The sequence below is a fragment of the Adiantum capillus-veneris genome, chromosome 8 (assembly GCF_014529385.1).
Source record: "Adiantum capillus-veneris isolate H3 chromosome 8, ASM1452938v2, whole genome shotgun sequence".
In the NCBI taxonomy this organism is placed as follows: Eukaryota; Viridiplantae; Streptophyta; class Polypodiopsida; order Polypodiales; family Pteridaceae; genus Adiantum; species Adiantum capillus-veneris.
In genome coordinates, this window is record NC_140938.1 from 80,164,450 (window position 1) to 80,182,103 (window position 17,654).

Here is a 17,654-nt window from a genome sequence, read left to right on the forward strand (position 1 = left end):
AAACAATCTTATTTGGGGTCCTTGATAAGTACCACCTCCATAACATAAACAAATCATTGTTTTCATGTTTGGTTCCAATGTTTGCAGACCTCAGGTCATGAAGAATAACAAGCACACATTTTTATTGCACACAAACTTGACCTTCCTTTCTAACAATGAAAAAATCTCAAGCAAAAAAAACAAAGCTCTGCTAAAGAGGAAAATGTTTTGTTTTCACTAATCCTAGCAAGCAATTGCATCTATGCATACTAGAACAATTGCATGTCGACAAGCATAACAAATATTTATTTAATTGGTTTTTGCCCATTAGAGATGAAAATATAGATCAGTGATGTGAGCTTACACTAATGCTAATTAAATTCGGCATTTTTCCAATAAATGAATCAAGATCATTGAAAAAGGCCCCATCTTCAAATGCTTTAGTAAACCCATCTTCAACTGCTACGACCTTCGATGTCAATTCGCAAACAATAATTTCTAGTTGCTTGTGGCATATCTGTACCCCTTGGAACTCATAAGCTTTTTAAATTTGTTCAATTAGAAGTACTTGGCAATGCTCCATGTGCTAACGAAGGCCCCCACATTAAGGCCAGGATTCTTTGTGCTGCACATTGACCAAAATCCCGCTTTTAAAGCTAAAGCTACTCCAATCCATTAGGAAATATTCAAGCTACATGAATCGAGCTTTACAAAACCATGTGCCTATTAAAATTATGTAGAGTTGCCAAACCATTGACAGGTTTCAGTTTATGGTCCAATCAAAATAGAAAATTTATTATGGCAGTGCAAATGGAAACTAAGGTTTTAAATGATGGATTTGCTTATGCAAGGATTCGAAGCATTGAAAGGTTTGAGTTAAATGGTCCTGATAGGTTAAGAGTTAAATGGTCCAATCACGTAAATCTGAAGCATTTTTGAATGGCAAATCTCCTTATAAATACCAAGGCATCACAATAATCTTAAAAGAATATACATTGTACACATTCTTCGTATTTGATTAGAATGAATGCATTTTTGTGAGCCAAGTATAGCATCAACAGAAACTTGCTTCCAGTCTTGCCTGTACAGGCTCAATGGGCAGATATATAAAAACAAAAATATCTGCTACACACATATAAAGCATGGTAATCGACGGATGTCTTGCGCCACATGGATAACTCTATTTCGAAAAGTCCAGGAACAGTACTTTCAATCTTGGGCCTTCTTGACAAGGAAATTGTGAATCATAAATGCATGACAGAAAGAATGCATCCCTATGAAGAGATGCAAAGTATTATGCTTTGAAAAACGGTTTTGCATTAATGACCCAACAACACCTTTCCAAAAGGTGTGTCAAAATTTATGAATTTCTGCATGGAAGAATCTGTTTGAGAAGGGAAAATGCCTGACCTATTTCAATAGAGTTGTACCTGCAATACAGCAAAACTGGTAAGAAGTAAAGTCAAGAGCAATGCATTGCAGATGTGATACAACCTCCACAACTTGAGCGAAAGGCTGACGGATTACAAACCTATTCAAGGTTCCAAAATTGTGCTCTGCTGGAGCAACAGCTTGTACTCAGTGAGAAGGTGCGGAATGTCTTCTAGTCTCAGCTGGTAATAAAAGGAAAGGAATCTCTCTCTCTCTCTCTCTCTCTCTCTCTCTCTCCCCCCCACACACATCCCCAGCTAGCTGCTTAGCTCACATACAGCAGTTTAGGATTATATAGTACCCCTTTTTTCAGTACCTTTTTTATTTTTAGTACTTGGTCAGTGTATCAGATTCACCGCGTTGGAACTGTTTGGTCTCATAGCCTATAGGTCATTTTGGCCTTTTGAAGACGCTAATATAACATTTCATTTCATTTCTCTCTCTCTCTCTCTCTCTCTCTCTCTCTCTCTCTCTCTCTCTCTCTCTCTCTCTCTCTCTCTCCAGCTCACGGAGGACGTTTTGTGACAAGACCCAGATACATGGACACCCACTTGTCTCATGGGATACGATGTGCTACTGGCCAGATACGCACATCTTCACACCAGCTGCGGATCGAGACTGGGAGATACAGCAAAGTACCAGCAGAGGCCAGGACATGCCTCCTATGTGACTTGGAGCCTGAGACAGAGTTGCACTACACATGCCACTGCCTTGTCTACTACAAGATACGCGGCCGCTTCCACTGCTTGTTTAGAGAGGGCTTCGGACCACTCTCCAGAGTCATGGGGTACGAGGATCAGAGATGCTTGGGTCTGTTTTTGCTCGAGCTGCACAGACACAGAGAGAGCCTGATGAGGGGAGAGGCCAGCCAGTCTCAGAGACGGATCACAGACTTCTGTAGAGTAGACACTAGACAACCGGAGGAGCTACTACCACAGGAGAGCTCGCCGCCTCACACCAGAGGCACACTGATCGACCGAGCGACCGAGCTAGGGAGATCAAGACGCCCACGATTGCGGAGGGCTACACAGCATCGACAGAGGCTGCATCAGAGGATTCGGATCACTTTGGCCCGACATGCACGACATCCGGTCAGGCTATTGACCATGGAGGAGATTGATGAGATCCACAAGCGATCGATGCTGGATCTTTTGTGATCTGTGATTTAGCTATCCCACCTAGCTTTTCACACCTAGTTGTTTCGGATTCCATAGCATTTTATTATGTCATTTTATTTTATTTTGTCATTTTCGTTACTCTGACTTTGTATCAGATTCACCACATTGTAACTTTCTGGTCTCATAGGTCAGTCTGGCCTTCTGAAGACGTTAATATAACATTTCATTCTCTCTCTCTCTCTCTCTCTCTCTCTCTCTCTCTCTCTCTCTCTCTCTCTCTCTCTCTCTCTCTCTCTCTCTCTGCTGTGCTGCTCGCGCGTCCGCCCTGCTCGCTGCCCGCGCTGTGCTGCCGCTTGGCTTGCGCCCTGGCCCCCCCCGCCTCTGCCCCTCGCTGCCTGCACTGCACCCTCGCGCCCGCCCCTGTACTGCACCCACACGCCCGCCTCACTGCCCCCCCGCCTCTGCCCCTCGTTGCCTGAGCTGCACCATCGCGCCCGCCCTGCCCTGCCCTGCCCCCCGCTGCCCTGCCCTGCTCGCGTGCTGCACCCCTGTGGCACACTGCTCCCCCCCCCGGCGCCCGCTGCACGCTGCCCCCCAACTTCTACGCGTAGTATGTCTCCCCCCCTCTCCTACGCGTAGTATGTCTCCTCCCCCCCCCTTTTTTCTTTCACGCGTAGGACGTCCATCCTCTACGCGTAGGAATTAAATTTTTTTTTTTTTTTTTTTGGCCCGCTCCCCTTCCCCCCACTCTATCTACCATACTTCCCCCCCCCCCCCCCCCCCCCCTCTCTCTCTCTCCCAACCTATAACTACCGCTTTCCCCCCGGGCGCCGTACCGCCTCGCGCTCCACCACTCGCCGAGACCGTCGCTAGTGGGGGTGCACACGTGCATCTAGCGACTCCCTTGCGGACGACTCCCCCACACGCCCAACTACCGCACCCGCTGCTAGGGTGGGTGCGGTGCACACGCGCATCTAACCCCCTTGCGGACAGCGATCAAGCATGAGGAATACGAACGATAAAGCCGACCCCCTAGAGGATGCCATTCAAAAATGCAAAGAGGAAATGACGGAGACCATCACCAAGATGAACCGCAAGCTCTGGGGCACAATAAACATTCTCGAAGGACGTGTGTTGATCCAAGAGAGCAAGATACGCACGCTGGAAGACCGAGTGATGACCCAAGAGGAAGAGATCACGTCACTCAAGAAAGAACTCGCCGAAGCCCGATCAAGAAACACACTGGAAGAGGGCGAACTGCAACCCTCAGTAATTGAAGAAATCAACACGATCAAGGAACAAGTACGGGCCATCAAAGAGGGAGAAGAACAGCACAAAGAAATGACGACTTCTTGGGTGGATGTTCTTAACTTCTTACCAAAACCCAACAGAAGGCGGACGAAGCCAAGAAATGGATCAAGGTGGCCAAGAAAGGAAAAGACAAGGAGATAACGCCCACGTCCACACCCAACAACATCATTAACCAGACACTAGAGGAGGAGCAGAGGAGAAGGGTGCGCGCTTTACATGTGAGAATTTGCGGCCTTAAAGACAAAGGCAATGTGGACGAAGAAGTAAAGAACCCACAGCCTTGATGGGGATTCATGAGCCGACACACACAAGGGCATGGAGAGTGGGCAACATAAAGAAAAATGGAGGTAGTGGAGAAACCTCAAAAGAAAGAGCGCTCATCCTCCGTTTTCCCTCCATGGAAGCAAAGAAGTCATTCTTGAAGAAAAGACCAACTCTTAAAGAGACTGGCATCTTTCTCGGAGACGATCTCACCCTCTCGCAGATCGCTCATATGCAGGAAGTAATGCCGGAGATTAGAGCGGCAAGGGGAAAAGGCAAGATCGCTTTTTACCGAGACGGAAAAGTGGTAATACTTGAGCGATGCTCCACATGACGGTGCGAGACTTATGGGACCACACTCAAAGTAGCTGCCTGGAACTGCAATGGATCTATGCGTCTTGATGTGGGTGCTTTTGAGGATAGCTTTACTGAAAGAGACATCATCTTCTACTCTGAGACACACCAGGCCCCTGGGCAATCCATGCCTCACATCAGTGGATATAGGTGGGAGACAGCCTACAAATAGGAGACACGCTCAGAGCACAGAGGGCGGGGCTCGGGAGGAGTGGCAGTGTTATTTAGAGAGGATCTGCAACCACTGATACATATAGCCTGCAGGGACGAGCAGGCTAGGTGCATGTGGGTGAGACTAAAAGCAGAGACAGACAAATACCTCTATCTAGCTATTTGTTACTTTCCCTCGAGTACATCAGTTTATGCACCACCCAAAGGACAATCCCCTTTCTCTATTTTGGATGATGACATATGGGAGTTCTCTAGGGACGGTGACATTATCATCCTCAGGGACTTCAATGCTAGGACTGCCCATCACCAGGCAGTGTTTTATGATACTTCAGAGGAGATGCTAAGAGAGATAGATGTGGCAGAGACGGGCCTTTCCAGACTATCACATGATATGGAATATACTCAGTATGGGCGACACCTAATAGACATGGGCACTGCACATGGATTGGCCATCTTGAACGGCCTATAGAGATTTCCTGCTGCGGGAGGTTTTACATGCTTCCCACACAGACATGGAGCCAGCACGGTGGACTATGTCATGGCACAACCGAATCTCATCTCTAGTATCCAGGATCTCACAGTTGGGCCCAGACCGGTCGGGGTGGCGGTGGATCATGCTCTGGTGTCAATGACCATCTCCTTCCATTTCAGTGTAGCACACAGGCCACGAGTAGCAGCCCCTACACGCTACACATTCACAAGAGAGACGGACTCTGTATACATGGGCGGAATCTACAGACGCCTATGCACTGAGGACCCGGGGCGACCTCTGGAGGAGCTAACTACTATACTGACATAGACATTACATGAGGCAGCAGCTGAAGCATACCCACACACCCAGTCTGAGCAGAGCCGCCGATTTGGGAGCATGCCTCAGAACAGCTGGTACGATGAGGAGTGCCACCAGACTAGAGCCAAACTTCAGAGGGAGGTGTTGTTGGGGGACGTCACTCACAGACAGTCACAGATGGACTTCCGACGCCTGGTGCGGCGGAAGAAGAGGGCTTTTTTGGTTAGACTCGAGCAGGATCTATATCAGCTATTCTTGAGTCAAGACTCGCGTGAGGCGTGGTGGCTCTTTCATGTGCAGTCCCCCCCCCCCCCCCCCCCCCCCCCCCGCTATTTCCTCCACAGAGACGTGGGGTCGGTACGCATCATCTTTGTACACAGTACCTGGACAGCCGCCCCTCCCCAACCCCCCCGACCCATGCCCACATACATGTGTCTTTTTCACTGTTGAGATGGTGAAGAAAGCCATTGACAGGATGAAGACTGGGAGAGCATATGATCATGAGGGCCTAGTAGCTGAGCATTTCATGCATGCCAAAGACCTACTAGCAGTTATGTTTAACCGTGCCATGTGTGAGGGCCTACCGGACACTTGGATCCTATCTACAATCGTACCTATCTTCAAATCAAGAGACCCCATGGAGCCTGGGAATTATCGCACTATTACGATTGGGCACACACTGGCACGGTTGTATGCATCCATTCTTGAGAAACAGCTGAGTAGATGGGCAGAGGGAAGGAATACGTGCAACTGGGCACGCAGGATTCAGAAGAGGCTTCTCTACTCTTGACCATATCCTAACACTCAGGGCCATCATCGAGGAAGGCAGATCTCATGGGAGACGGATCTATTGTAGCTTTGTGGACTTCCGCAAAGCTTTCGACACGATACCCAGAGCTAGACTGATGCGCAGATTACAGGAAATGGGAGTACCCACAGAACTCATTTGGGGGATCATGGCATTGTACAGATCAGTAGTAGGGCATGTACGCACCCCGGAGGGACTTTCTACACCGGTTCACTCCACTATTGGGGTGAAGCAGGGCTGCCCGCTCTCTACGACTCTTTTCGGTATGTATGTGGATGAGATTTCTGACTACATTGACAACGATGGGGATAAAGGTGCTCAGTTGGCAGGGACATGGATTCCACTTTTGTTATATGCTGATGACATAGTGTTGATCTCCGAATCCCCAGAGGGAATGCAACGTCAACTGGATGCTCTGCATACGTTTGCCCACGAAAGTGGTTTGTCTGTCAACCTGGGTAAAACCAAGGTTATGGTGTTTAATACCACCCCAGAGTGGATCAGGAGGTCAACACCTACACTCACATACAGCCAGGAGACTGTGGAGTACATAGACACTTACACTTACCTTGGAGTGGTTTTTGCGGACCTACATTCTCACTCAGAAGAGCAGCAGAAACCAGACTTACTAGAGCCCATGCAGCATTGGGTAGACTGGAGAGGATGTGTTCGCAGGTTTAGTTTCAAGAACCACGGACGAAGCTATGGCTCTTTGACACCTTGGTGGCTTCAGCATTGCTCTATGGAACCGAGTTATGGGGACCTTCACTGGATCACCACGGGAGGACGGGTCGCTCAGACAATTGGGGGAACATGGAGAAACCTCTCGTCTCTATGATCTCGCGGCTCATTAGAGCCAAGGCATTAGTACCATGGGCCATTATCCGAGCAGAGCTAGCGGCCCCCCCACTTATGGTGGAGGCGCTCACCAGATCAGTCTCCTTCAAAAACCGCACATGGGAACTTCCTAGAGACAGATATGCTCGCATAGCACTTGAATCCTCTCGACAGTTAGCCATACAAGGAGATACAACATGCTGGTATGGGGAGATGACATCATGGTTTCAGGCACATGGGTTCAGCATAGACCGGCTGCCACCATTCCATTACTCATTGGATGCACCATCTCTCACTCTTACACAGTCAGATATCACCAAGCTCATACGCCAAGACCTGACCCAGCTAGACACCAGAAGGACATGGATACAACCAGCACAGAAATTGGGCACGAAGATGGCTTTCTACAAAGACCACCTTCTCCAGCTTACGGAAGATAGTTTTGTGGCGAGACCCAGATACATGGATACCCACTTGTCTCATGGGCTACGATGTGCTATTGGCCAGTTACGCACATCTTCTCACCGGTTGCAGATTGAGACTGGGAGATACAACGGAGTACCAACAGAGGACAGGACATGCCCCTTGTGTAACATGGAACCTGAGACAGAGCTACACTATACATGTCGTTGCCCCGTCTACTACGAGATACGAGGCCGCTTCCATTGCTTGTTCAGAGAAGGTTTTGGACCACTCTCAAGAGTCATGGGATATGAAGATCAGAGATGTCTGGGTTTGTTCTTGCTCGAGCTGCGCAGACACAGAGATGCCTGATGAATGGCGAGGCTAGCCAGTCTCAAAGACGGATCACAGACTTCTTCATAGCAGACACGGGACAGCCGCATGAGCCACTCCCACAGCAGAGCCCCCCCTCGTCTCACACCAGAGGCACACTGATTGACCGAGCGATTGAATTGGGGAAATCCAAGCGCCCGCGACTGCGAAGAACTACACAGCATCGACGGAGGTTACGACAGAAAATTCGGAGCACGCTGGCCAGGCATGCACGACGCCCGGTCAGACTACTAACCATGGAGGAAATTGATGAGATTCGCCAACGACCGATGCTAGATCTCTTGTGATTCAACTATCCCAACAAGCCGCCCATTTTTTGCTTAGTCTTTTGCTTGGTTCACATCGATCAACTTAGGATCCCATAGTATATATCTTTGTTTTGTACTGTTGTTAGGTTATTTTGTTACTCTGACTTTGTATCAGATCCACCACTTTGTAACTTTCGGGTCTCATAGTTCATTATGGCCTTTTGAAGACGTTAATATAACATTTCATTTCATTTCATCTCTCTCTCTCTCTCTCTCTCTCTCTCTCTCTCGTGCAAAAAAAGCAGAGCTTGATTCTTCCGTATTATGTAATGGCTTGTAGGCATTACATACGCCTAAGGCATCATTAAAACTCGCAATGAAAAAACCCCTAAAAATAACAACGAAAAGGCCGAAAACTTCACCAAAAAGTCTCCAATATCAGATTTTAGATCAACCTCCAAGAAGAGTACAGTGTGAGTGCTAGCTATACATCATGGTGGCCTATAGAAAGAATGCAGTATTAACCACCGAGGAGGCGCATGGCACCATGTAATGTGTCCTTGATCGAGACTGAGGATTACAAAGGACGATGCCTATAACCAAAGATAGGAGTATCTACGCAGCCCCGCTACCTTGGAAGAGCCTGCTGATGTATCCCACTGGCTGATTTTACCCCATGATCTCATTGTATATCTTTCAAGGGTTTTTCCATATTTCTTGTATATGGACCTATGGTTGATTTTAGTAATGCAAAAGATCAAAGCCCCAAAAGAATAAAATAAAATTGTTGGAGCTAGATGCCCCTTTACACAGATTGTCATGCCATATATAGCATCAGGGCCATGTAGCACACGTGGGACGTACAGGTAGGTTCTTAGTGCACACTACTCATGCAGAGCTAGGGGTGAAATCCACATGGGATCTCCAAAGACTTAGTATGGCACAACTCTTTTGATCTGTGCATATATGATCAAAGAGGGTTAGGAAACCCATGAAAAGGCATCAAGTAACATCCCATTATAAAACCATGTGCATATAGCAAGATGCTAGGAGCATCTATGCACGTAATTGAGCACTTTAAAGGTGGTACTTTAAAGATGAAGGCCAATTTCTTAAAATTGGCAACGACTATGGTCAAGAGGACTCAACACTAGTTATCAAGGGTGGGGGAAAGATACCTTCACCCAATATCTTCCATTACAAATGAAGTAGGCATCTCAAATGCCTAGTGAGGAGAATGCTAACAGTATTTGTTGTTATCATACAAATTTATAAGGTTAGTTGTAAGTAACTATCTGGACTATGGGAAGCAAGACGAGGTCTATAAACTCACCCTCAATAAAGGCATTAGAGCTGAAACGCCTATTGAGACATCCAAAAACAGTTTGGTAACAATTTGAAAGAAATTTTGTATGGCTCTCTCGGGCATCATATGGTCCAACTAGGTAGTATGGGATGCATGGTCTATCTATTTTAAGCGCTAAAGTGCCACAGGTAATTGTTTTCACTGAAACACTAAGAGGTTAGGGGTTCCCATCAAGATGTGAGAGGAGTTTACAACAGTAAACTCTGTAACAAGGAGTTTTCAATGAGATAACTCACTTGAAGAGGATAAAGGAGTTCAAAGTTGAGTTCAGGTAAGGAGAGTTTTTAACTTATGGTTTTCTCTCCTTAGGGGTCCAAGGATGTTTATGAGGACGTAAACTTTGCTTTAGAGGGAGGCAATGTCACGCCATCTATAGCATCAAGGCCATGGAGCACACGTGGCACGCATAGGTAGGATCCTTAGTGCACACTGCTCGTGCAAAGCAAGGGGGTGGAGTCCACACGGGATCTCAAAAGGCCTAGAATGGCCAGAGAGGTGCACTATGTAGCCCAGCACACCAAAGCCTTGGGTCTTGTCCGGACAAGTGTGAACGGTCAAGGTCTAAGTCTTTATTAAGGACTCATATGGTTAGGTGGTCATTCATAAGTAGTGTTCCCATGCAGAGAGCTCCTCGTAAAGAGCTCATCACAAGTGGCGTCCGATGCATAGGATTCCGCACTTGTTACACATATAGTGGCCTTGAACTGCCATTGTTAGAGCCCCGTTCGGTATTTCTTTATTTGATTAAAACTCTTCTCGTACAAGGAGTTAAAGGGCTGAAATCCAAGAGTTGGTGCCCAAGTAATCACGCGAGGTCAATACAAATCCTACGTGTGTGAAGTGAAGGGGCAAGGGTTGCTTTCATAGGCCTCGTGGGCCAGCACAAATAGAGGCTGCAAGGAGAAAGCAAAGCGCCGAGAAAAAGTAAACTTGTACCAGATTTAGAGGTTACCAGCTTTTCCTTAAAAAATATAGCAAAAAAAGTACCTTTTAATTTATTTATTAATAAGTCATTTTACAGAGAGTCTCTGGTTTCAGAGAGAGAAAATCAGCAGATTCTAGAAAAAGAAAATAAAAAATTCAGGTTTAGAGAAAAAAAATCTGCCCTCTAAAGAGAGAAGAGAGAATCTAGAGAGAGAGAGATATGAGAAATGAGAAATGTTATATTAACGTCTTCAAAAGGCCAAAATGACCTATGAGACCAAAAATATACAATTGGTGAATCTGATACCATGTCTGAGTACGGAAATTACAAAGTTACAAAGAACTAACACTAAAACACTAAGGAGAAAGGAAATGGGGGGGGGGGGGGGGGGGGGTTGTTTGTGGGTTCAGATGAAATCTCTCATCGGTCGCTATCGGATCTCATCGACCTCCTCCATGGTCAGTACTCTGGTTGGGTGTCTTGCATGTCGAGCTAGGTCGTGGACGTCTGGATCTACCAAGCTTAGTAGCTCGGTCAAGCAGTGTACCTCTAGTATGAGTAGGCTTTGAGATCTGCTGTAATGACTGCTTCGTTGGCTCTCCTCTGGCTGGTGTAAAGAAATCCGTGATTCCTCTCTGAGACTGTCTTTCCCCTGATGTCCTCAGCAAGCTCTCCCTAAGTCTGCGCAGCTCTAGCAGGAACAATCCGAGACACCTCTGATCCTTGTATCTCATGACTCTAGAAAAAGGTCCGAACCGAGAAAATTCCTTCAACTCTTCAAGAAGAGGACAGGTTGTTTAGAACTCAACTGCGTTGCTGCATGGACATGTTTCAGTAGGTGGCTAACAACCCAAGGATGCAGGAGTTCTTACAGGCTCCGACACAGGGTTTTCAGCCTCCCACACAAGGCATGACTGAGCCGTTGCAGGAAAAGGAGATTTCCAATGCGCAGAGGACTCATGATGCTCGAGGGAAAGCCCATGTGGTTGAGCAACTAGCGGTGTCCAATGATCCAAAGCAACTTGCTTTAGCAGGACAGGAACCGCTTGTGAATGGTCAAGGGAGTAATGAACACGCTATGCGTCAGACCCTTCCATTACCTATTACTTATCCTGGTTATTTTGGAGGTGGTTATTGTGGAGGTGGTTCAGTGTTTCAAGCTATGGCTGGACCTTCCACAGGTTATATGCCAAGGAATGTGTTCGGGACAATGCAAACAGGCATGGGTAACCCTATGTACGGGAACATGGGTGTCCAACCAGTTTTCAGGGTGCCTATGGCCAGTTTCGAGTGCTTGGAACACAATTTGGTATGGCTGGTTTTTCGCAGCCATACGTACAAAATGCAGATACGACAGGGAAAACAGTTGATGTGAGTGCTGGAATGAACAATCATGGAGCACCACTGTTACCGGCTCCTGTTTATGATAATGTGGCTCCTTTGAGTCAACCTAAGGATTACAAGGAAGGTGGGCAGGGAGTGAAGTTTGAAACTTTCAGAGGAACTGAGGATCAATTGAAGGCTTTGACCTTCATACAACAGTTCGATGCAGCTTATGCTGGAGGAAACTTCACGGAATCTTCAAACATACGCAAGGCTGCCACTTTCTTGAAAGGGAATGCGCTTCAATGGTGGACCGCATTGTTGAACCAGGGTCAAGCCCCAACAGCGTGGGTCCAATTCAAACAGCTTTTTGCGCCTACATGGCTGACAAACACTTTTGAAGTGGAAGTGATGACCGAATGGCACGAGTTGAATGCTAAACAGTGTGAGTTTTGGGCCGCACTGTTGCTAGTCACCTCTTACAGGTTTGTGCCATTGTCAGAACAGATTGAGAAGTACTGTTGCGGATTGCCCAAGAAAATCAGGGACTACTGCACGAAGACTACTGTCATGAATATGTTTTAGTTGATTGAGAATGCAAGAGTGGACAACAATCTGTCGAAGGGAGATTCCGATGGATTTAATAGCCACAAGAAAGGGTCCTAGGGCAAACAGTTTTCAGCCAAGGGCAATGTTGCATCAAAGCCTTCTGAGCCTCCCACAAAGAAGCCCTCCACTGAAGAAGGTGATACGTCCAAGAAGCAGTCTAAATCTTCTTCGGAGCGAGGACAAGGGCAAAAAAGGCATTTTTCTGGCAAAACTTTTGAAGAAGGAAAGCTCTTGGAGGCCAAGAAATGCTACATTTGTGAACAAAAAGGACATTTTGCAAATGAATGCCCATAGAAGAAGTCACAGGATAAGGATGACAAGTCAGACCATAAAGGGAAGAAGCCAAAGCCAAGTGCAGGACTTGTTCCAGATTTGGTTGGAGACCAATCAAACACAGATGCCACGGAGTTGTGCAGAGCTTGGGGCAAAGTTAGAGACCAGACAATGCTGGTTTTCTTTGATCCGAGAGCCTGTGCAAATTTCATATCACCAGAATTGGCATCAAAGTTGGGCATTCGTGCAGAGGAGATGGGTATGACAGGGGAAGCAGGTTTGGCATGCCCAGGTCATTCAGAGCCTGTTACTCATATTTTGGAAAAGCTTCGTCTGCACATTCAGAGCTATGTGGATGCGAAAGAATTTCATATTATGCCACTTGAGGGCTGTGATGTGTTACTGTGTATCCCATGGTGTTACAGGTTGCATGCTATGGTGGATACTTACAGCAAAAAGATTACCCTTGTACATAGAGGAAAGACTCATGTCCTTGATGTAAAGCCTAAAGGCGAGTCTGTTCCAGTTGTTTCTGCTTCTGCTATTTCATCTGTAATAAAGAATCATCTTTCTGCGTACTTGATCTTTGCAAAAGAAGTACCTCAAGTTGTATCTAATTCGTCTACCTTAGATAAAGACAGGTCAACTTTTTTTAGTGGTTTCATTGATTGTTTTTCGGACTCTTTGCCAGGGGAGTTACCTCCTGAGAGACCTGAGGATCAGACCATAGATCTTGTGCCAAGTTCTAGTCCACCGAATAGACCACCATACAGGGTTAGTGCAACCCAGCAGAAAGAGATTATGAGTTAGGTCAACGAGCTTTTAGAGAAGGGGCTGATTCAGCCCAGTTCATTCCCTTTTTGTTCGCCTGTACTCTTAGTGCAGAAGAAGGATGGTTCATGGCGCATGTGCATTGACTATCGCGCCTTGAATAAGAATACCATCAAGAACAGGTTCTCCATACCGAGGATAGATGACATTCTTGATCGGCTTGAGGGAGCGTCATTGTTTACAAGGATAGACCTATAGAGTGGTTACCATCAGATACGCATTAGGCCAGAAGATGTCCATAAGACTGCGTTCAGGACAACATTTGGTCTCTATGAGTTTCTTGTTATGCCATTTGGTCTCACAAATGCTCCTACCACCTTTAATAGAATGATGGACATAATTTTTAAACCACATAGAAACTTCGTGGGTACCTTCTTTGATGACATGACTATCTACTCAAAGTCTGAAGAGGAGCATAGGGATCACTTGACTGCAGTTTTCAATGAGTTACGTAAGAACAGGCTACTCATTAATGCGAAGAAGAGTGAGTTCTTTTTGCAAGAGATTCACTTCCTTGGGCACATTGTTTCAAAGGATGGGGTACGCATGGATCTTGCCAAACTGGAAGCAATTAGGTCATGGCCAGACTTGAAGTCCGTACATGACATTTGAAGCTTTCTAGGCTTATGTTCCTACTACAGGAGGTTCATCCGAAATTTTGCTGAGATTGCTTCTCCACTCCATGCACTGCAAGGAAAAGGAGTTACTTTCAAGTGGACAGCCAAGGAAATTTTAGCGTTCAAACACTTGAAAGAGAAGCTGACTTCAGATCCGGTAATCATTTTGCCAGATCTTTCCAAACCTTTTGTGGTTCAATGTGATGCGTGTGGCCATAGTCTTGGTGCAGTTCTAATGCAGAATGGCTGAGTAGTCGCATATGAAAGCAGAATTCTTTTGAAGACTGAAAGAAACTTGCAAGTCTATGAGAAGAATTGCTGGCAGTAATTCATGCTCTCACTAGTTGGAAACACTATCTGCTAGGGGCTGATTTTGTTGTCCAAACGGATCATCAAACCTTGCGATATTTTCTCACACAGACGAAGTTGTCTGAGAAGCACATGCGATGGGCAAACATCTTGTCAATGTTCCATTTTCAGATTGTGCATGTGCAAGGGAAAAAGAACGTGGTGGCTCAGATTGTGCATGTGCAAGGGAAAAAGAACGTGGTGGCTGATGCGTTGTCACGAAAGCCCCAAATTTCAGCAGTGTCATTCCATACCATTGTGAACTAGACAAAATGAAGACACAATATGCTAAAGATTCAGATTTTGCAAGGATCTATGACCAGCTTGTTGATGGGCAACATCATGAGCACTATATGCTTAAGAATGACTTTCTCATGATGCATGGAAAGTTATGCGTTACTAAACAGTTACGGCCAAAGATTTTGATGGAAAGTCATGCTCCACCTTAGCTGGGCATCGCGGAATTGATGCGACAGTGAAAGGGGTTGAGGCATTCTTCTATTGGCCAACTTTGCGTCAAGATGTTGATACGTTTGTGAGATCATGCTTAGTTTGCCAAAAAGTCAAATTTGACAGGCAAAAGCGACCGGGATTGTTGCAGCCATTGCCGATCCCAGATAGGCCATGGGAAAGCATAGCAATGGACTTTATCTTTGATCTTCCAAGGACGCAAACAGGCAATGATGGGATTTGGACTATCATTTGTAGGTTCAGTAAGCAAGCCCATTTCATTCCTGTGAGGAAGAAGATAAAGCCACAATACATGGTCAAGATATTCATGAGCAATATCTTTAAATATCACGGGATGCCTCAGTCAATTGTCAGTGACAGGGATCCACGTATGACGAGTCTTTTCTGGAAGGCACTGTTTGAGAACATGGGCACTACACTAAAGTTCTCTTCTTCGTTTCATCCACAAACTGATGGACAATCAGAAGAGGCAAATTCTACTGTCCTGGACCTGCTCAAATGTTATGTGTTAGAGCACAAGGCAACTTGGGAACACCATCTTCCATTGGTGGAATATGCTTACAATAACACTGTGCATACGTCAACAGGTAAGGCACCATTTGAGATAGTGGAAGGAGGGAAGAAAGTCCCGCCCATTTTGCAGACTAAGGACAAGATATTTGAGGCAGACAAGTATGTGCAAGATATGGATGAAACATACAGGAAGATAAAGATTACCTTGAGAAGACTCAGGCTAAGCAAAAGAAAGCTGCTGATCGTCACCGTCGTGAACTTGTATTTTCACTTGGTGATTGGGTGCTTTTGCGCTTTGAAAAGGCCAAGTTAAGGAAAAGGAAAGGCAAGGAACGTTTGTTTCCTAAGCTCAGTATGCGATATTATGGTCCTTCTCAGATTTCAGAAAAGATCAGCGATGTAGCTTACAGGTTAAAGCTACCAGAAGGCTGGAATATACATAATGCTTTTCATGTCAGCTTTTCTAAGACCCTTTGTTGGTAATGTGCCAGAGAATATGCTTGATGAGGAACAACCCGAAGTGGAAGAATTGGATGAGATCCTTGTTCCTGAACAGATATTGGCACATAAGGAAAGAAAGGTTAGAGGAAAAGTTGCAAGACGCTATTTGGTGAAATTCAAGAACTATCCATCCTTGGATGCCAAATGGATGGAAGAGTCTGAATTGATTGATTCACTTCAGCTATTGCAATTGTATCTTGAAGCCTTTCAGATGGAACCCACAGTGACTTGATGTAGCCTTTTTGGAGCAAGGCAAGAGCATGGTTCATGATGCTCAAGAGAGTAGTTAAGCAATTGTACCTACTCTTTCCATACAGAATTTAGCTAGAGAAGTTTGTGCTTGAGAGTACACTAGAAGACTTCTATGCTTGATATATGTGTTGTGGCCAAGTTGGTGGGATTGTTTAATCGCCCAACGCTACATTTCCGGAAGCATGTATATCTTGGATTCCCATCATAGAATATGTGTGATATCAAGAGATACCACATGTATTATTGGCATGCAAGCGAGGTCACTTGCAGTATTTCAAGGGTGGGGTGTGTCACCAGAAGTTTAATTTTTCCTGTTGCCTTCCATAAATAAGTACTAGATAATTTTATTTATTTTTATTTTTACTTGTTTTCCCCGGAACCCTTGAAAAGGTGCAAGTGGACATTGCATGGCCAGTGTGAAACAGCTGTGGCCGAATAGGTTTCTCACATCGGGAGTCTGGGTTGGTCAGTTTGGGACTGGTCGGGCCAGTTAGCACTGAATTCTGATGAGTATGGAAGCCTGTGTGCGCCAAATGAAGTCTGGGCCACTCGCAAAGTCACTTATAACTTTATAAGTCAGTGGGAACTAGGGAATTAACTCAAAGGGGCAAACTGGACACTTGGCAGGAGCACAACAGCCTGCAGGACACCTCAGTAAGAGGCGCCCATTTGAGGCTGGGGGTTGGATTTTTACACATAAGTGACCTACAGTGTGTGTGTGTGTGTGAGTAGTGGGTGCAGGTCTACAGCTTTAATGGAAAGCTTGCCTTCTCCTCTGTCTCATGTAGCGCGATGATTTTCTCTCGTGCATCTCTCTCTCCCCTTTGGCACATATGGTAATGCCCCACTAGTTGGGCTACTTAGACGAACATGTACAATTCTGGGGGTTTATGCGCGTTTGCCAAGGCAAGAGCCTTCTGAACAGGAACCGGATTAGCTAATTGCTAATCCCCCACAGGTACGCATAGTTCCATCGCGAAAGATTGCGAGTTCGGAGAGTTTTCTCGCATGAAAACTCGTCCAATTCACAAGGGAACTGTCCCATTGTGTGCGGGAGCCCTTGGGACACGCGTAGGCGTGTTCGCTCCGCTAAAACCGATCCAAAACAGGGAATTACAGCCTGCTGTGTTTTTCTGCAGGTTTAGGGTTTCGCACCTAAACTACAAGGGAACACCGGGGGAGCCTCGTGAGAGCCTTGGGATGTGTGTACAGGCTTTTGGGAACCCGTCAGTGAAAAACAGGGAATTACAGCCCGCTGAATTTCTGTGACAGCTCCCCAGAAAGCTTCCAGATAGCGAGGGAATCCGTCCTAGACAGGTGCTTTTGACCTACAGGGGTTTTTGTGCCGTTATGCTGCCGAAATCAGGTCGAAAACCTGCGTTTTCAGCCCTCGCCAGGTTTGTACAGCTTCGTGAAAGCTTATGCTAAGTAAGCGGATCGTCCATCTTAATTTGAATAAAGAAATAACAAAAGGGGCGCCAGTCTTTGGGGCCTACAGGGTGTCGGTCTCGTGTGCGCAGTG

At 46.1% G+C, this 17,654-nt stretch overlaps 1 protein-coding gene across 1 annotated transcript in view; it reads right to left on the bottom strand.

The window, feature by feature from the left end:
- Positions 1-898: 898 nt before the first annotated feature.
- Positions 899-17,654, bottom strand: part of LOC147452429 (Galactose oxidase/kelch repeat superfamily protein) — an 80,451-nt gene continuing 63,695 nt past the window's right edge. The window contains exons 16-17 of the mRNA XM_086518131.1: positions 1,511-1,592; positions 899-1,409 (exon numbers count right to left, since the gene is read on the bottom strand). Coding sequence (XP_086374257.1) covers positions 1,515-1,592 — 78 coding nt within the window. The 3' untranslated portion in view covers positions 899-1,409; positions 1,511-1,514. The remainder of the gene's footprint in view (positions 1,410-1,510; positions 1,593-17,654) is intronic.